This window comes from Monodon monoceros, unplaced genomic scaffold, assembly GCF_005190385.1.
Source record: "Monodon monoceros isolate NGI ecotype Baffin Bay Population unplaced genomic scaffold, NGI_Narwhal_1 Super_Scaffold_14, whole genome shotgun sequence".
NCBI classification, from domain to species: Eukaryota; Metazoa; Chordata; class Mammalia; order Artiodactyla; family Monodontidae; genus Monodon; species Monodon monoceros.
The window spans coordinates 23,528,473-23,549,664 of NW_021703770.1; the positions used below are offsets into that span (position 1 = coordinate 23,528,473).

The 21,192-nt window shown below is 33.9% G+C and overlaps 1 protein-coding gene and 1 pseudogene across 3 annotated transcripts in view; both read left to right on the forward strand.

Annotated features, from left to right (window-relative positions):
• Positions 1 to 21,192, forward strand: part of CSMD3 (CUB and Sushi multiple domains 3) — a 1,080,114-nt gene that overhangs the window by 793,601 nt on the left and 265,321 nt on the right. For all 3 annotated transcript variants that reach the window (XM_029222726.1, XM_029222727.1, XM_029222728.1), the window contains 3 exons: positions 7,401 to 7,539; positions 10,862 to 11,049; positions 19,458 to 19,652. In XM_029222726.1, the coding sequence (XP_029078559.1) occupies positions 7,401 to 7,539; positions 10,862 to 11,049; positions 19,458 to 19,652 (522 nt within the window). The remainder of the gene's footprint in view (positions 1 to 7,400; positions 7,540 to 10,861; positions 11,050 to 19,457; positions 19,653 to 21,192) is intronic.
• LOC114895640 lies at positions 20,135 to 20,819 on the forward strand (annotated as a pseudogene).

Consider the following 21,192-nt stretch of genomic DNA (forward strand, 5'->3'; position numbering starts at 1 on the left):
CTTTCTACTATACAAATGTAGTAATTCACTACTTTTAAAATTTAAAGAGTGGATTCAGACTCTATTTAAAATGGGCCAGGTTGCTCTTGCCTCAATAATGGTTATTCCTTCTAAGAAAGAAAATTTTATCAGAACTTATGTTTGAGTTTCAAAGCTTTGACTTTCCCTTCAATCCATGTATTCCAAATGAATTATCAGTTTTTATTTTGATGATCTAAGGATTTGCAACCACTTGGTTCATACTTCCAACTCTCTGCCTTTTGAATCCATGGTCTATTCTTGAATCTACAAGTTTAACTCTAGCAATTAAGATACATATTATTTCCCTACTGGGTCTGAGAAAAAGTTAGAGAGATATACCACCTTTGGAATAAAAATAGTGAGAAAACTTGCTATATAATCTTAAAAAAAAATTTCGTTCTTAAGGTTCTTAAATTCAGCTAGTTTAATCTCAAAACTTGAGCTCAAGTGTTTTAAAATTGGCATCATCTAGAATGTATAATACAGTTTGCCCAAAGTACGTTATGTGTACTCAAAATTTTATTTATCATATTCTTTCCCTTACTACACTGCAAGCACCTTGGGAGAAGATTCCATATCTTGTTCAGTGTATTTCTTATAGCATGCAAATTTAGCACTTTTAGGAGAGAAAGCCTTATTTTGTTCACTTTATGTCTAACTCATAAATACATTTTCAATGATCATTTCCCCACTGGGAAAATGATAATTTTTCCTATTATCACATGATAATAGGAAAAGAGTGTTTAGTACCTCAGTCAGAAGTGAACAAATCAAGCACTCAGTTATTCAGATTTACTTTACCCCATTTTATGCTTCTTATGCAAGAGCTGCAAACTCAAATTCATTAGTGTGTCCTATGTGTTGATCTAGGCATTGAGGATTTAGCAGTACAATAAGACAGAAGAGTTCCTTGTTTTTGTGAACTTCTCTAGTAAAGTGAAAACTAAAAAATCTGAATTCATATCACATCTTTTGTATTTTATTTGTTGGAATTTTAAAAAACACAATACACAGAACAAAACACATCTAAAGGCTCAAACCAGGCAGGGAGTAGACAGATAGTTGTAAACTTCTGTAGAAAATGGAGCAGATGATAAGGAAAAGGCTTATTAAAGGGACATAAAAGAAGCACAAAATAAGGGCATACATTGAGCCAGTTCAGATTTAGCCATATTTTCCTTTACAGTTTATTTCCATTTATACCTATGTTGCTCTCTATGTACCACTGCAAGATTCTAAATCATCAAACATCGATTAATTTACATTTACTATAAATACACTCATAAAAGCAGAGGAAAAAATACAGAGAAAACAATATTTTCAAAGGAAAAGGGACTGAAACAATGAAGTTTTCATTTGTTTACCAGACAGTTAACCTAAAAAAATGCCAATTAAACTAAAATGCCACATTCAAATTAATTGGAATTTGACTGAATATCTTGTAAAGAGAATCTTTGTGTAAAGAGGAAATGACAGAATTCCACAGACTTACTGTGGAACTTCTTGTTTATTGTGATTCTTAGACCTATTAAACGGGTGTTATTTATTAGAATTACTAGAAAGGTTATATTATGTCAAATGTTGTCATGTAGAGAATTCTGAAACATTTAACAGCTTTACACTGAAATGCTAGAAAACACGAAAATCCAAAAGGTTAAAAGAGTAAAGAATTTTGAGATAGGCTGTTATAAAATTCCATTTGTAGACAAGACTTTAGCCAGCAAGTCATAATTCTAGAAAATAAAAGTTAAACACCAAATTTTACTTTAATTAAGCAGATTGTGGGAATTTTTTGTAAGGACAGTGGTGTTGTGTATAATTTTTTGGTAGGAAAAGATTGCTTAAGGAGAGAGTATGCATTAGAGTTTCTCTGAGGAAGATAGTAACCTTAAAAAAAAAAAGTCTGAAAAATTGCTAAGCTGCAGAAAACTTGACCTCTGAAACTTATGAGAAAGAACTCCATGATTGGAAATACTATGCCAAAGATTAAACCCTGAACTTTTTAGAAACTTCATAAGTTTATGTCTCAGACCCTGGAGCATAAAGCATTTTGCTTGCATGTAGAAGTAGTCAACCTTATAGCAAACACCAAGCAGAAGGACAGTCATTTTTAAGGGAGTTAATAGAATTCATTCTAACAGAATTGACAGTGTGAAGATTACTTTGACATTGCCAGAGGGAAAGTAACAGCACTCAATATGAAGGTAAATAACAAAGACATTAGTATGGGTGGGCTGCTAAGACAGTAGACACAAAACTGAATAGGGGAGAAAAATTAAGATTGTAAAATCATTATCAATAGTTGCCTGTATAACTGTCTCATAAGAAATTACACGCAGAACAAATCATAAATGTGTCAGAACTCTATGGAACCTAACTAAAAATTTAATTCACAAATATATTTGATTTAAAGAGAATCTTACTTTGGATGCTTTATGATTAGATGCATAAAAGTAAAAGATGTATTTTCCAAATGGGATTTAAAGTTCAATATATTAAATGCAGAGAGAGTTTGCCTTACTACTGAGTTGTTTGGGATACACAAATGTTAGATAATGTCTCAGCTTGTCTCAATGGCTTTTATAGATTTTCAAAATCTACTACAGTTATGAAATTTATCTGGAAAACCTCAATAAATAATTTTAATAATAGAATCAAAAGAATTTTAAAGGATCTTATGCTCCAATAATAGTATAATCACAAAATATATCCAGTAAGATACTTAAAAATATGTGTAATGGATTTTCCTATATCTTTTATGATAAAGGATATACACATATAAACGTATATGTGGATGTGTTCATGTGTATAAAATTGCTAGCGATAAAAAAGACCAAAGTTTCCTGTGAAAAATGAGGAGAACTGAAACAAACAAATAAAATTGCCCCCATGATCCCCCAAAGTACAAATGATACCACTTCCTTAGAATGTGAAAAAAAACACAAAAAACATTCCTGCCTTTTGTGCATATATACATATATATATACACATATGTAACTGCATTTGCTATTACACATATTTTTCTAACATTTTTCAAATTCACATAGATTTTTAAAGTTCCAAAGATAAAATGTGTCATTATTTTAATCAAAACATATAGCTTTTATCAAAACAAATTATTATTTTTATCAAAACAAATTAGATTGCCATTCAGGCTTATTCATCTTTAATCTTCACAATCAATACAAGGAGTCAATAGCAATTCAACAAACATTTATGGAATGTGTAGTATATGCTAAATCTCACATAGAAAATAACATATAAAACAGTCTTTAGCTTGTAGATTAGTGATGAATGCAGATACCTGAACGGAATATTTAAATAAAATATGGTAAGGGAAATGACGGAGATAGGCACAGGTTGCTATGGATACTAGAGTGTGTTGGAGAGAGCTGAAGCAGAGTCCAGGCTGAGAATTTCTAGGAAAACTCCCTGGAGGCAGTGATGAATCTTGAGACCTAAGTAAAAGTTATATAGAGGTAGAAGGGAAGACACGTCAGGAAAAACAAATAGGATTCATAAAGGCATGTAAATACAAGGAACAAGCAAATGATAGTTTTGAGTGTAAATTATGTGTCTAGATTGGTGGTTGATGCAATTGGAAAGGTTGCAGGGGTCAAGACATGAAAGCTATACTGGAGTCGGGACATTATCTTTTAGGCAATGTGTAATAACTGCAGAACTTTATGCATGGACATAGTATGATTAGATGTTTTCACTGGGAAGATGAAATGGAGGAAAGGAGATTTTACTAGAGGCATGGGAAACAAAAAATATTGCAATAATTCTGGAGGCATGTAAGAGTCAGATCTAGAAATGTGGTATTAGAAAAGGAAAGGAGATAGATTGAAAAATATCTATGAGGAACTGAGGTAGGGTCTTGGTAGTGCTTCTTGATAGGCTGGAGTCAAGGGTGCAATAAAGAAAAGGGAAGAATCTTAGGCCTCTAGCTTGGGAATATATGTGGTTGGATGATAGTGCTAACCAAACAACCTAGGAATACAGGAGAAATTTGAGTTGAGGTTTGGATATGTTGGATATTCTGTGTTGATGTACCCACAGTGATCAGGTAGAGATAGCCAGTAAGCACTTGAGCATATGGTTTAGAATTAAGCAGAGAAATCTGTTGGAGATGATAGGAAAAAGGGGTTATCAGTATGTAAGTGGAAGATAAACTCACAATTCGGACATGATCAACAAGGAAAAATGTAATAGAGTGAAAATTAGAGACGATTAGGCAAGGAATTCAGGAGAATACCAAAATTATAAGATGAAGTGAAAGAAGTGCTTGCCAATAAAACAGAGATCTGTACAAAGACATCAGAAGAAAATTAGAAGTGGAGTTCCAAAAACGAGGAGAGTGAATTTATGGTGAAAGTCAACAGATAAGGGTGACTGCAGATATGAAGAGAAAGATAAAGGCAAAAATACCCTCCTATATTAGTCAATACAAAAGTCATTTGAGGATGAGCTAGGGAGTGTTATGTGTGGGAGGCTCGGAGGCTAAGGGAAATAGCAATGGCTGGAGAGAGCAGGAGAGGTGGGAAGGACCACATAAAGACATCTAGAGTCCCTAAGCAACAAAAAGGTTGTTGTCTCTCTAAATATAATTTCAAATAAAAAAAAAATTCTAAGCCTGAGATAAGTTTTCTCAGGATGAATACTTTGGTACTTGTCTTCAAGATATAACATAAGAAACTATTTTTTCCCAGTGACCTGCTTTGCTAATCATGTTAGTCTGCCTACAGGTACATATAGTACATAGGTGATGAAAGAGAGAATGAGATTAGACTTCCTTTTCAAAAGGTGTAGTTGTAAAATAAAAAACAACTTCAAAATAGTGAAGAGAGACTTTTATTAACAAGGAATTATTGTACAATTTTACTTTTGTAGTGTATGGAAATATCAAATCACTATGTTATACACCGAAAACTAGCAGTGTTATAGGTCAATTATAATTCAAAAACAAACAAACTCATAGAAAAAGAGATCATATTTTTGGTTACCAGAGTCAGGGGGTCGGGGAGAGCTAATTGGATGAAATTGGTTCAAAAGCACAAACTTCCTGTTTCAAGATTGATAAGTACTGCGAATGTAACATACAACGTGATATGTGATGCTGCTGTATGTTATCTGTGAAAGTTGTTAAGAGAGCAAACCTTAAGAGTTCTCATCACAAGGAATTTTTAAAATTTTTTTCTTTAATTTTGTAACTATATGATAAGACAGACGTTTACCAAACTCATGATGGTGATCATTTAAAAATTAAAAAGGATTTTTGTAGTGTGTGGGTAGTGGTACTACTATGATAGGGAGAGCAATGTGATGGTGAGATCTTCCAGCACCTGAAGAATTTGGAAAAGGGGATTTTTCTTTTATAGAGAGGAGTGCACAAGGCTGGAAAGAACCAGGTGTGGGGAAGTGAAATGAAAGAGTGGCCCGGAATGCTGTACTCTGAGCCCAGCCTATCCTCAGGAGGGGTTGTGTGCTCACTCAAGGCTGAGGGAGAGCCAGAGCTCAAGGACCTAGAGAAAGGAGAGAAGCTTGACCAAAGTGTGGTTACAAGCCGTTTATTATGATTGATCAGCAAGATCAAGCAATTCAACTAATCATTTGAGTCAAAGAATGGGAATTTGCAGGGTCTATGTCTGGTCTTGTCATAGGAAAATGAGGGCGCTTATTTAAAGGATTTTATCAAAGACCTGATAAGTGAATCTTATCTGAGTCAGATGGTGAAGGGTGGTTCTTCACAGTGAACCCATATAACCAAACACTAAAGGGTGAGGGGATTTCTTAACCATCAGGTAAAATTCAACATTTTCAGTTGAAGAAAAGGTGAAAGGAAATAGGCTAGAGGAACCTTTGTTTTAGTTTTAGGATGAAAGAGGCTTGAACACCTGTGGACAAAGGGGAAGAAACCAGAGAGAATAAAGGAGACAAATGAACACAGGTTCTGGAGAAGGAAGAGAGATTGTGTGATTGAGTCGAGGGTGTTATCCTGATTAATAGGAGGGACTCGTTAAATATTCAGGAAGTGTTGAAGTTTGAATAGGGAGAACTAAAGTTGGGATAGTTTGTTTAATCATTTGATACACCACAAAAACCATACAGGTGATAGGTAAGTCGTGGTAAATAAATTAAGGCTCAGCGAATAAATACTCTCAGTAGAGTAGGTCATCTACTGTGACTGAGGCACTGAGACAAAGGTAGCAGAGGGTCATGGGGAAATGTATCAATAATAGCAGACATCCATTATTTAAGATGGTAAAAATTACCAAATTCTAATGATGATATTACATATCTAGGCTCAGGCAAAGAACAAATATCTGAAATGTTACCAGAACCAAAATTCTCCTCCTTCCAAAACCAGTTTTATGCTGTCAAGAGAATCCCGTATGCCTTACAACTGAATGGTAAAATTGATCTGAGGAAAACTATAATTTTAAAACTCAGATAACAATGATGATGTGGTAATTATGTGTAGGAGACGTCATTACATCATGAGAATCCCAATCTCGGTCTCAATCTCTCTCTTTCTCAGTGTGCATACCTATATTTACACCCCCACTCTCACACTCCACCACCAGGGCCCTCCATATCTTAATTTCTCTATTTTTCTGCATCTCCCGACTTTGTGTAATATATTATTTCCTGATCAAGCTGTGTTTAACAGACTCCAACAATAATCCCGTGAAGAATCTAATCTCTGAATTTCTCTGACAATTTTTTGAGACTCTCCTTTGAAGTGTTACAGAAACCTTTGTTTGGGCCACAATAATAACAACTGTCTGTTTTCATCAACAAGTCAGGCAACTAGAATTTAAGAATATCCTAACACTCAGTGTAGGAGTAAAGTGCTATAGGTTCTCAGATAGTTATCCATTTTCACTCATTAACTATTATCAAAGCCTCTTCCTCTGTAAATAAAGGTAGCAGGGAAGATTTGAAAATGAGCTAAATACCTCATATTCTATTATTGCACTTATTATTAGAGATTTTGTTTTGCTTTGTTTTGTTTCTATCTTTTTTGCAGTAACCTTCAGATTTTTTCCTAGTAACCAGGGTGAAACCATTTTTACTCCTCTTCTTAATGCTTTTCTTTTACATGAAACAAAATAGTAATAGAAAGGGAAAGAAATATAACTTTTTCTTATTGTTTGAAGCCAATAAAGGAGCTAAATTCAATGTATGTATGTATGTATTTAGTATTTTAATTGTCTTTCTTGAAAGATAATGCAGTATTTAAGCATCCAGTACTGTAAAAAATCATCTGTACAAAACCTAAACTTTTTTAAATAAGTGTTTTCACAAATACTGATATTATATAATACATTTTACTAATCACTTAAGGGGTTTTGTTTGTTTGTTTTAAATTAAAGCACCCTGTGGAGGCAATTTAACAGGATCTTCAGGCTTTATTCTTTCACCAAACTTCCCTCACCCATATCCCCACAGCAGAGACTGTGACTGGACTCTCACCGTGAACGCAGACTATGTTATCTCCTTGGCATTTATCAGGTGAGTTCCCGTACATTTCCACATTTTAAAAATCTTTTTGCTCATTTGCTTTAGCATTTCACTAGGCAAATTTTTATTTCTCTACATGACATTTTTAAGGGTTTTTTTGTTGTTGTTTTTTACCGATTTCAATGCTAATATTTTGCAATAAACAGTTTACAAATCCCTGTATAGTAGCACAGATGCCAATGTAGTTCTGAAGGCTACAGAACTCCAGATGAGTGAGCATCTTTCACCAGTTTCCAATATAGAGGAGACGTGTTAAATGTTGAGTAGTTTATTGACTCTCACGAAATGCTATCTCTTTATAACATTTCCTCCCTCCCTGAACTTACCATTACTGTTTCAAAAAGTTCTGTTTGTCCTAAACATAAAGATTAAAAGGTAAGTATTTCAAGGAATTTTTTTCTCCCATATGTGTACCACCCAAAACTTTTTTGAGGTATCTAAATACCCATAGGTGCAGCACCACCACTGGACTTGGGAAGATACATATTCTACCTACTGTCCTTACTGGTGGTCTCATTAAGTCAAGCTGACAAGAATTTGATGGATCATTTTCCTATACTCTCTCAGCAGAACTTGCCTCCTAATAGAACTTAACATGAGGTGTTCCAAAATTTACATTTGTTATTTAGCAGTATCAGCTGCAGGGTTAGCTTAGTACTGAAGCAGTAGAGGACGCAGTTTCCCGTGTGGCAAAGAAACCACTGAGTTTGAGCCCCAGTTCTGCCGCTATCATTTGTGTTACCTTGGGTAAGTTATTTATATGAATGAGCCTCTGTTTCCTCACATGGAGCTAACAGCTGTTTCACAGAACCTGGCCTAACTCTTTTCCTTAAGATTTCAATGGGAATGTTAGGTACCAGCAACTTAAAGTGTTTCTAACTAGAAATGTTCCTAATCTTCAGTGTCCAAGACTGACGTCTGTTGGCTCTAGTAACACAGCCCCTTCTTCTGCTAGCATGTCAAAGGTGCTTGTTATTTATGTAAAATATTAAGCTGAAAAATCTTTCTGATATGTTGAAGCCAGGTTTAAAAAAAGAAATTAGAAAAAGGATAATTCAAACTCATGAAAAATTTAAAAAGTAAAAATATATGGAATTATTTTTATAATTTGTAGTGATACATCGATAATTGGTAATAACAAAGCAACAATGATGACAATGTTAGTTATATGCCAGGACCCAGTTATAAGACAGTTTCCTGAAGTAAGTACTACTTTTCCCATTTTTACAGTAGAGGAAATGACAGTACCAAATTAGAAATGTCAGGGTGTATGATACAGGGCTTAGTTTACTTAAAAAATTTATTGTAGTTAATAACTGGGTGGTAGAAGGCTGTATTACATGAAGTGCATGACCAAAAGTTGATTTCCAGCTGTGTCATTTATTATGGGATCTTAGGGAGACCACTGACGTTTTAGGGCCTCATTGGGAAAATGGAAATGATAATCTCTTCCTTATACCAGAGGATTATTGACAAGACCAAGTTAATATTTATGAAAGTGCTTTGTAAAATAGAACATACTATTGGAATGTACTATCTTTCCAGTTTTTAAGGAAAAATAGTTATTATAGCTAACATTCTAAAGGTTCCTAGAAAAAGACTGTTTTTTGTTTTATTCTCATTTTCAGAGAAGTTATAAATCAATATTTTGAATTATTTAAACCCAAACTAGAAATTTAAAACAAAAAATACTGAAATTACTATTGTTAAATAGGCTTTTGGCCTTCCAAGGATAGTACATTTAGACTGTACTTACTATATCCTTTACAAAGAACTTGTTTCTAGTGATTCTTCCAATAGTGAGATAGGTAAGGAAGTTGTAATTCTCATCGAACCTTAACGATAAAAGACATGACTTTCAGAAAGTTGTGTTTTACCCCAGAACAAGGGTAGTAAGTAATGAAATAAGACCTTAACCTCTGACTTCTGCTACATTACCAAAATTCAGGCCTCATACTCACTGAAAGGTTTCAAGAGTAATTAACTGAATCAGACATGTGAAGCTACTATTAAAACAAAATATAACAATATGGTGGTCCCCCAGTTTTCTCATGTTGCATTGTCCCTTTTATATGGGAAGTTGGTAACCTCTGCATTATCCCAGTCTTTCTTCACCACTATTTATGTGCAAGTAAACTAGCTAGATTCCTCTCCCTTGTACACGTATACATAAAGGATTAGAATTGTGTAAGCAACCTCTATCAATCTAGTGGATTTGGAAATAGTATCTCCCAACCTAGCAAGTTTTTTGTTTAGATGCAGAGGTGATAAAACTTGACAAAATAGTTTCTCCATTGATGGATGTTTAACAACGTCAAGGTTTATTGGTTTTATTTTATATCATGAACTTCTTGACTTTTCTTAATGACCCACTTGAGTCCATCCTTTCCTCTGCCACAGTATGAGTTAGGTAATAGACACATGATTACATGTCTTCTGCCTTCTAAGTATGTGGGTTCTATAATCACTATGGGACAATTCTCATATTTTGAAGGTTTTAAGGCAAGTTTATCATGCAAATTTTGCAATATTCAAATGTTGATTTGAATAGTTTACATGCTAAAATGTCTTTATTCACACACTAATTTTGATGAAGAGTGTATTGGTTTGATTTGCCTATACTAGGTTCTAAAAGAAGAAAATATATTTACTTTCAGGAAAAAGAATACCTAGTACAATGTGTGGTGCTTTCAGTAACTTAAAAGCAAATTTTGTCTTTCCAACTATTGTTTGAATCTGACATGTTGAGGTGAATTTTAAAACAGTAAAAATGCTCTTAAATTTTGAAGTTCAAGGCAAATAGTACCATTGACAGAGAAAAGAGAGGTTGCATTTTTATGATGTAAAATATCTGGAAGAAAAATTTTTAAAAATGGTTATTATCTTACACATTTTACTGATATAAAGTAACTTGTGTAAGGATATGTAGCTAACAAAGGCAGAAGCAAGGCTTGAACCTAAACTCTTGACTCCAAATCCTGTATCCTTTCATCAGCTTATAAACTCTTTGCCTTACAGTCATTTTTATTCCCTATAGACACAATGCCAACTTAGAAATATTTGAAAATATCAAGGTGTCTTTTCTCTTTTCCAGTGCTGATTTGATATGCATATTCAGTGTGCTTTGCCAGGTGAATTTTCAAATTAGCTTATTTTGACAGGTTCTGTTGTTATTTTTAAAGATATTGATTGAATTAATATATGATTATGTGACTATTATGCTTAATACCTTAGTAATAACCATTCCACTTTTTTCTTTCTTTCTCTCTCCCTTTCTTTCTTTCTTGCTTTCTTTCTTTTTCTTTCATTTTAGTTTTAGCATAGAACCAAACTATGACTTCCTCTATATATATGATGGACCAGACAGTAATAGCCCACTGATTGGAAGTTTTCAAGACAGCAAGTTACCAGAGAGAATAGAAAGCAGCTCAAATACCATGCATTTGGCTTTTCGGAGTGATGGATCTGTTAGTTACACTGGATTTCATTTAGAATATAAAGGTAAATGTGAACATTTGATTTTAGCATCATGATTTAAATTTTGAACATTTTATACAGGAGAATAATGTTGTATTAACCATTGTCAGATGTTAGTAATATATGCATTTCTTAATGCAGACTACTACAATTCAGCTCACAAAAGAGCTCTCACTGTAGACTTTTCCTATGAGTGAGAAGGAAATTAGCATTTTCCTAATTACTACCAAAGGAAATGTATCAGGCAAACAAATAAGCAATTAGTATACTGCAGGAGTTGGCTGAGACCACAAAATATTTCTTGAAAAACAGAGTCATTTTTTGGAAGCTGAGGATTCACTCAAATATCAGGTATTCAGAGACTACTCTCAGTGATAAAGAGAGTACTCACAAAGTATACTACTCACAAAGTATTTTGACAATCATGTTTCAGAAAATGTCAAAAAATATTTAAATATGTCAATATTCAGAATAGGGTAAATTGTGATGATGATAATATTTTAGAATATTTCTGCAAGTATTTAAATGAATCAATATTACAAGGCTATGGATATTTATAAATATATTTTTCTTAAGTTTTATATTCAATGACTATAAGGACAAATTAGATCTTAGTTGTTTAAAGTTAAAATTTATTTTTCAGTAGCTGGGTCCATCAAGGACAAACTGATAAAGGGATCATTTGAGTTCTGAAAATGCATACTTTGAATTTATTACTTACTGCTTAGGTTTTCTTTTTTTTAATTATGAAATATTTTCAATAGCTAAAAATTATACAGAATAGTAAAACAAACTTCAAAGTATTTACCATCCAACTTGACAAACATGGTGCCATATTTGCTTCAGATCTTGTTATTCTTGTTTTAATAAATATAATATTACATATACAATTGAAACTCCTTCTGAATTTGCACTGGGAAGAAGGGTTTGTTTCCTCAGGGCTGTCAAAGGAAGTCAAGATAAATTCCACAACTTCCCATGGCATGCATGGCATGGGTTAAGGAAGGCTTTCTTAGGGAAAGGAAAAACAAGTCAGCCGGAAACAGTTGTTTGGAGCTCTCCAATATGTCCATCATTACTTGGAAATGCTTGCCAGAGCAAGGTATCTGCTCAACACTGACATGGTATGGACTTCATTCTGATGGAAAGATTGAACCCTCTATGGGTCTCTCATCTTACAGAGCAAAGTAAGAAAATGGCCTGCTCAGTGGGAAAATATATGAGCTATTTGCTACCAAACAGTAAGGATTTAAGGTGCCAGCTATTTATTGGGGTTGTATGAAAATACTAGCTGCTCCAAACTAGGGGATCATGGGAAAGCTTAAACTTTGTGACTATGGTTTAGGAAGCATTGGTCTTATGGAGAGTTGAACTTGAGCAACATGCCAAAACTCTCCCACTGGAAGAGGCATATCTTAAATTTGTTTTGTGGCCTCTTATATGGTCAGTTTTTATGCATGTTCCCTGTGTGCTTGGAGAAAAGAGTGTCATTCAATTTACGGGTGCAGTTTTTTATATATATATACTCATTAAATCAAGCTCTCTAATTATATTTCTCAAATATTTATGCCCTTGCCATTTTTGAAAAATCTGCTTGGCCTAGCAATTATTGAAATAGTTAGGGAAATCTACTATAATTCTTAATTTTTAGTTTTTTCTTAAAATTCTAGTGATTTTTGTTTTATATATTATGGGAACCTATTTTCAAGTACATATATATTGTATTTTTCTCATTTTTTGATGTACTGAGTTTATTTATATTTATTCACTTTTTTGATCTTATTTTGAGCTTTCTACTCCTTTTGCTTTTTCTATCCTATCAAAATTTTCTCCTTTTATCAAAGTCATATCATTTCTTGATATTTTATTGTTCAGTTATTTGCTTATTTATTTAATATACACACTCCCATTGATGCCACTAAATCCCTACATATATACTAAAATACAAGCTTCTTAAGAGCAAGAACTCGGTTTATTTACCACTATACAATGAGTGCCTTAGAATAATGCCTACACATTGTAATTGTTTGATAATTATTTAACTGATTGATTTTGAGTTGCTTAAAGAGGTGTTTTCTATTTTAAGTCAAGACATAATTAGAATCATAACATTATTGAAATGTAAGAAACCTTAGAGACACATTCATGTCCTGCATTTTACAAATGAGAACTTGGCTCTTTAGGAGTAGCTACTTATATCTGCAAGATGATAGGCTTATAAACAAGACCTGTTTAGGAAGAAAGGAAGGAAGGAAGGAAGGAAGGAAGGGAGGAAGGGAGGGAGAAAGGGAGACTGGGAGAGGGAGAGGGAGAAAAAGAGAGAAAGAGAGAAGAAAACTGTAAGCAAGTCAGTAAAGCTAGGTTCTATTGTGAATTAGTATTTAATAAAACATTTCCAGAGATCCATAGGATAACAGACACAGGAAGAATGCCACAAATTCTACCATACTCAGGGCAGATGGTGCTAATGTGTTACAGCATTCTTGCTCATGGAAACTGAACTTGACTTCACAATCCTTTCTCTACATTCCAGGTAGCCATTACTAAATCCATGTAATTTAGCACTTGAGATAAAACCTACTTGCCATATCTCAGCTGAATGTATTTCCCTTCCTGTTTCCTGTCTTGATCAATTTCCATGTCCCATTATTTCCAAAAGGTTAAGATTTATGCTGCCATAGGAAAAGGGACACCAATGCAATGTTTTTTTAAATAGGACAATATTTATTACTCATCATGTAATACTTTATTCTAGTTACAATGATTAACTCTTTCAATATAGTATCTCTGTCTTTCCCTTTAGCAGACACACTTATAAATGCAAAAAAATGTTAACCAATAGCATTATGAGATAAGTATTGCTATCCCTATTTTACAAATGACGAAATTGAGAATCAGATTGTTAAAATGAATTGCATAAAATGACATAAATTATTACTTCCAATAAGAGTAAAGGCAAATAAAAATATAAGAGTACAGGCAGAGAGAAATACATAAGCATTCCATGAACTATAATTCTTCTCCTTGGACCCTACAACTACTCCCCACCATCCTCAGCTACTACACCAGTGCCCACTTACACACAATTTCATGAGGTCTTATTTTTATACTCCAGATGGTATTTCTTTACAAAGTTAGTGCTGAGTTTATGATACTCTCCAAATCCAACCTAATTAATTTTCTGGACTGGCCCTCAAAATTCTCATCTGTAGGGAAATTCCATCCCCCACTTCAGGATCTCCAGGATCTGTCTTTTCCTATCAACTTCCATATTTCTTAAAAAATGTTACCTCTTTAATAGTCTAGTTCCTTAAAGCTAATAAAGTAGTCTTTATGTTTATTTCTGCCATAGGCAAACAAACATGTCCGAATTTTCAAGATAAAATGTGCACCCCCAAAATGAATTGACGTATAACTGGATGTCCTGGATAGTAAGAACTATTCCTCTGTCATTTGTAATTCATGTTATATACTTTGGCTCTGTTGATTTCTGTTAGCACTGAAAAAGTAAAGCTTTTAAGTCCTGACGTGCTCTAAATAATGGTATTAGTAGGTCTTTATTTAAAAAGCCATAGGTCCAGCACCTACCTCTATTAGAGCTCACACCAGAGGATAGTTGCCATTGCTTGTGTTCATACCTATCTATTCATCTCCCTCTTGAAGATAGATTGAATCTTATTTCTGTTTGTTTGCAAATACATAGTAGTTGTGCAAAGCATTTGAACAGTGAACAAATGCTATAGTCAAACATCACAAGTACACAGGCTTGCTAACATGGATTCTAGAAGGAATACCATTTTACATTTACATAAAGCAAATGGTGGATATGCTCCAGTGTTGTAGACAGTAGTAAACTGGAGCAAAGAAGTAGACGTTTGAGGGTAAGGGGAGATGTTTTGCTAACTTGAAAGCAATGTCCCCAAAGAGTTTAAATCAGTCGTGTCTCCATTTATCTTAATGTAATTTCAATGAGATACAATATTAAGAAATTCATACTTGGATACGTATTTTATTTTAAACAATGCTCTCTTTTGCATTGTTTTTTTATTAAGGCTATTTTAAATGATGTCAAGTATGTTTTAAATATTTCTAATTATAATATTTAATAAATGTGACTCATAGTAGTGATATCTATGTTATTTTAACAAAATATATTATTTACATGAAGGAGAGAGAACATATACAGTCTTGTGCTACTGAAAGGGACCTCCTGGCAGCTGGTGTTTTAGCTGATAGGGGATGTCAATTTATATGCAGCAAAAATCTGCAGTGGCAGACTTAACAATGGTTGTTTATATATGGCATAAGTTAGCCACCTTCTCCACGAACCTTAACGTATCATGAGTTACTTTCTAAATTAACATATGACTTTAAGGTAAGATACATCTTTTCACAGAGCAACCTATTACATTTCAGCTTTACCCTGAGGTGTTCTGCACCAATTGTTTAATTTACATTTTATCAATGTTTTCCAAAATAAAAGAGATACATGTGTGGTTTATATTTATTTTCAAAAAGCACCTTGGGAAATCTGGCCCTCTGTGAACTATGGGTCTGCCAATAGAGAGAGCCTCTCGGGACTTATTATGATCACATGAGGGGACTACAATGCATACACAGCTTGAAGGGAGTTTAGCGCTGGGAGTTGCTGAACTCATCCTAGAAGGTATATGCCCATCTGCTCTATTCTGGAAATAAAAGACAGTTGAATATTATATAGTGTGGTCACTTCTCAAAAATAAAAATAATGTATAACTTATTATCCACAGAATAACACTATTCATAATAATGGTCCCTTCATGAGTATATACCTCCAAGTGGGAATAAACTTTGAAGTTTATTGAAGACTAAACTTTAACAGTAAAAATATTTATGTTTCTGGGCTTCCCTGGTGGCCCAGTGGTTGAGAGTCCGCCTGCCCATGCAGGGGACACGGGTTTGTGCCCCGGTCCAGGAAGATCCCACATGCCGCGGAGCGGTAGGCCCGTGAGCCATGGCCGCTGAGCCTGCGAGTCCGGAGCCTGGGCTCTGCAACGGGAGAGGCCACAACAGCGAGAGGCCCGCGTACCAAAAAAAAAAAAAAAAAAAAAAATATATATATATATATATATTTATTTATTTATTTATTATTTATGGTTCTTATTAGGCCAGAAAAAAGGATGTATTTATAAATAAATCATTAAGTGTGAATTGAACAAACATTATTTAATTATTGTCATGCCTGATGCAAAGTATGATAAAAACTTTATAATGATATAGATATTATCCTTATTATAATAACATCTGTAAGTCTTTATTAATAAAATGAAAACAAGAACATAGTAAAGCTTTAATTTTTCCCATTGGATCTTCTTCAAGATACATTTTTCAGCGTTCTAATGTCAAACTTTTTCATTAAAATAAGCATTTGCAATACTTTAATTTCATGTGGAAGAAATTCTGAAAAATAATTTTTTTGTAAAAATGAAAAACAAATCTATAGCTAAGATATAAGCTCTATTGCTTATGATCACTTCTGTCTTCCAGCAGACATCATCTAATATGCTTTATTTGGAGAATATAAAGCAAGGGGCTCTTTTACCTGGGATCTATTCAGTAGGCAAATTACTATTATTCATAAATTTTAATGATTCATAAAATGAATTATTCATAAAATAATTTTATTAAATTAATTATTCATTAAAATACTATCAACTTGTCTGCCTCACATTTTTTTTCTAAAACTAAAATCATCTTTCCATCTGCTTCCTAGCCCTTTATATAAGGATTCTCCAGATGTTCTCAAAATTTCCAGATGTAATTGCTGTGGCATACAGGGAAATAAACAAGGGCAGTATTATTCCTAGAAAGCTATTCATAGAAAGCTAACCCTTTAAATTCAAGGATTTAAAGCAGTATGTAAACATAATAATGAGATAAATGAATACTATCAAAATGAGGCTAGCAATATAAAATTGTTATGGAAGAAGATTTTTAATTTGTCAACCATGTTTCCCTTTCCTCCAAAAGTAGGAGGTTTGTATCATATTACAGATTCACTGATATGTCACTGAAAATTTGGGGAAAACTTTAAAGAAGTTTTGAAAAAAGCAAACTTTAGGCAGTTAGACTTGTCAAAGAGATTAATCCTTTTAAATAGTAATTTCAATCCTTTTCTCTCAAGGGATTTAGTTCAGTTTCATGAAGGACAGCTGTAAGTGTTAGGTTGCTGTTCTGCCTAAAAATTACATTGCGTTTTCCTGCTTATTTAAGAAAAGGATCAATGTCAGGTTTTATTCCTAAAAATTAAACAAAACAACCTCTGCAACACCAAATCCTTATTCTTAGTGACCAAAGAACCTACTGGTTCTTTCCTTAAAATAGTACCATATGCATATTTTATCTGGGAAGAAATATACTTCCTTGGGCTGGGGAGCAATTTTTTATTGAAATCTGAATATGATATATGAAGTACAAATTTCTTGTGCTGGTGTGTGTATGCATGCTTGTACATGCCTTTGGGAGATCAAGTTATTTAGTTTTGGAGTGAAGCTCAGAAATCAGGTTTATCGGACTTACAAGCTCTAGTACAACTTCCCCCTTCATGTCTCTCATCTCCCTTTCACCTAGTCTGCTCATTACCCTTCAATGCTCAGGTTAGATGTCAGTTCTTCAGGAAGGTTCTGAATGCTTCTCCTTATGCAGCACACATCACAATCACAAGTATTTATTTAGTTATTTTCTTTATAGACTGTAAAAGCCATGAGGGCTAGAATATGTTTTCATTGTTCACTGCTGTATTTCTGGTGTTAGCTGGATAATGGACTCTTAAGTATTTGTTGGAAAGAAGGAAGGAAGGAAAAAAAGTGGACCTTTTTAATTCCTCTGGTATTCTAAATATTAAAATCATGTAAATGTTTGTTTCCACCATTTCCTCTTTTTTTTTGGCTGCGTTGGGTCTTCGTTGCTGCACACGGGCTTTCTCTAGTTGTGGCGAGCAGGGGCTACTCTTCACTGCGGTGCGCATGCTTCTCATTATGGTGGCTTCTCCTGTTGCGGAGCACCGGCTCTAGGTGCCAGGGCTTCAGTAGTTGTGGCTCGTGGGCTGTAGAGCACAGGCTCAGCAGTTATGGCGCACGGGCTTAGTTGCTCCGCGGCATGTGGGATCTTCCTGGACAGAGCTCGAACCCATGTCCCCTGCATTGGCAGGCGGATTCTCAACCACTGTGCCACCAGGAGAGTCCCCCACCGCTTCCTCTTTAGTTGAATTCAGAGAAGTCTATTGAAGTATTTTTTCCTAAAGCATAAATTTCTCATCATTTCCTATAAATGTTGAAGCACTTTGAACTCTGCAAACTTTAATGAATGGAATAAAAATATTTTTTCTGTTAAAATAAATCAGATTTTGATATATTATAACAATATGATTTCTGTAATAGCCGAACACCAAGATATTGTTGACTTAAATTCCAGTGATTCCACGAGTCCTATCCAAAGATACACCCACCTCCTGAATTCCCATTAATATAAATTCTAATGTAGAAAATCACATTTGTTATCTTGAATTTGCGATGGCCCTTACATTGCTCATCTCTCTTATTTCTTAAGTAATCTATAATAATAATAAAATGGAAATATTAAGGTGTTACCCAGATCTGTTAACAACACAGTGTTCTACTACTTATTTACCAGAATGGATGAACTAATCTGTTTCTCTACATATTTTCAAAATATTCTCTCAGTCTCTCTAGTTTACTACCTGGGTCCACAGAAAACAGTTCTTTGTTGTGAATGGACTTTACTTTTCAATTTGTCTGTTACTATTAGCTTTGAAAGTTATTGGCTTTGACATAGACTCTCTGTCCCAAAAGATCATGGTTTGGATATTATAAAGATTTTGTTACTCTGTTTTAATGGGCAGACCTCTGACAGAAATGTGGGGAATGAGGTAGGTTAAGAGAAATGGTATCAGGGCAGAGACATAGGGGCTTTTACTTTCTTCCTAGTGATGAACTGAGATCAACATAGGCAGTAGTACTGTATCTATGTTCAGTCACATGGAATGAGTGTACATCATTTGGGGGGAAGATCTTTTAAATAATGAAATATTAAATAAAGAAATAAGTTCTTTTCCAAAATAATTTATTTAAAATACTTATGCATGGATTATAGCACATAATTTATAATAAACCACAAAACCCTGTTTGACCATAAATATTAGATACTGATTTTAATGAAAAGACCAATGAAGAATTTTATCTTTTACTAATCAATGTGAATTAGCAAAACGTCAGATATGGTTAAGGACTACTTTGTACTTTGAGCCCTCAAACAGAGGCAGAAAGGGTGTTGGTGCTTTCTGTTTATTTAGAGGTAGAAATGAAGAAATATTAAAAGTTTCATAGAATATTGTATTTTAAAGTAATTAATTTTATATCAACATTGTTTTACAGCAAAACTCCGAGAGTCCTGCTTTGATCCAGGCAACATAATGAATGGCACCAGACTTGGAATGGATTATAAATTAGGGTCAACAGTCACCTATTACTGTGATGCTGGCTATGTTCTTCAAGGTTATTCAACACTCACCTGTATCATAGGAGATGATGGAAGACCTGGATGGAATAGAGCCTTACCAAGTTGTCATGGTAAGAAAATACTTTTTGGCTGAGTTTTTATTATTAGAAAGAATCAAGAAATGTTTAAACCTGCTTCTGTTTTTTTTAAAAATCAACCATTTAAAACACAGTCTACAAGTGTGGTATAGGCAATGCAGAGATTTTATCAAGGATTTTAAAATTGGATTCTGTAAAGAAATGGTTTTGAAAAAATGCTCATATTCCCAGGTGTGTCTAAAGCAATGTGCACATTATAGTATGCCAGCTCTCTGAGAGCAGGGATATTGCCTCTTCTGTTCATTTGTGTGCCCGCAGGATTTAAAGGAGTACCTGACACTTCAGGTACTCAGGAAATACTGAGTAAATGAGGAACAGACACACTGAAACTGACATTTTAACAAAAGTAGATAAATGCAATAACAAATATTATCAAAAATCAGTGATAAATCTTTATCTGAAATAGGGATATAGAAAAATAGACGTTTTTCCTAAGAATAGGTTGTCTAAAAACAATGACCAAATTGGAGCTACTCAGGCAGCTCCAGCAGCATGAGGAAGACCCAAGGGCACAAAAAGATGGAGAAATACCTAAAATTAGTTTCAGTAACATAATATCAGATATGAACGTTGCCAGATCTACTACAGCTAGAGTTACTACAGGACCAGTATATCAGTTTCAGCGTGCTGAAGGATCTGACAATGATCATAGCCAGGAGAAGATCACTTATCTTAGAAAAAAATCTTAGGAAAAATATATTCAAGAAGAGACTTAATATCTTTGAGATTAAGGCAGTTAAAAGAGACACCTGAAACAGAAACATCACCTTCACTTGGGATATGGAATTTGCTAAGCAGTTAGCCACAATAAATGAACAGCCCTTTCAGAATGGTTTTGAACAGATGACCTGGTAGACAAGAGAAGGGAAACTGTGGGAGTCCCCAGTTAACAATGAAGCAGGTCTTAATGATGATGGTTCAGAAATTCATGGATATATATTTCTTGATAAATAACGGGAGGATTTTCCAAAATAAGGGCCAATCCACCATTTCATAAAGCTGGTTTCGTGTGGCCTTTCCAAAAACCCATATCAGAGTGTTACACAGAAGTGGAACACAGAGTGGTTTAAAAATTATTTTAATGAAAAACAAGTCATTCTCAAGGAAAGTTACGTACAACTCAGTTGCAGACCCTGGTAATTTTAACTTCAATCTCTTGGAGATGGGTATTATAACTAAATAAAACAATTTTATTAGTAAAAGCCTAATACTGCATGTTCAAAAATCACATACTTATACATAACTCTTTTTTTTTTTTGGCTAGAAAACCAAGTTTTTGATTTTTGTTTTCTTTTGAAGCTGAAATGTGCAGTGTATCAAAATTAAGGATTTTGACAAATCTAAAAGTCATGTGACATTTAACAATTGTATTGAATCCTCAAATCTTTGGCTTTTCATTTATATGTCTTTTTAATTGATATCCCATTGCAATCAACTTTGCTAATAAGCACTATCATCTTATTGGTAGTCTCACTGTTGCTAGTGAATCAGTTACACATATACATATGTCCAC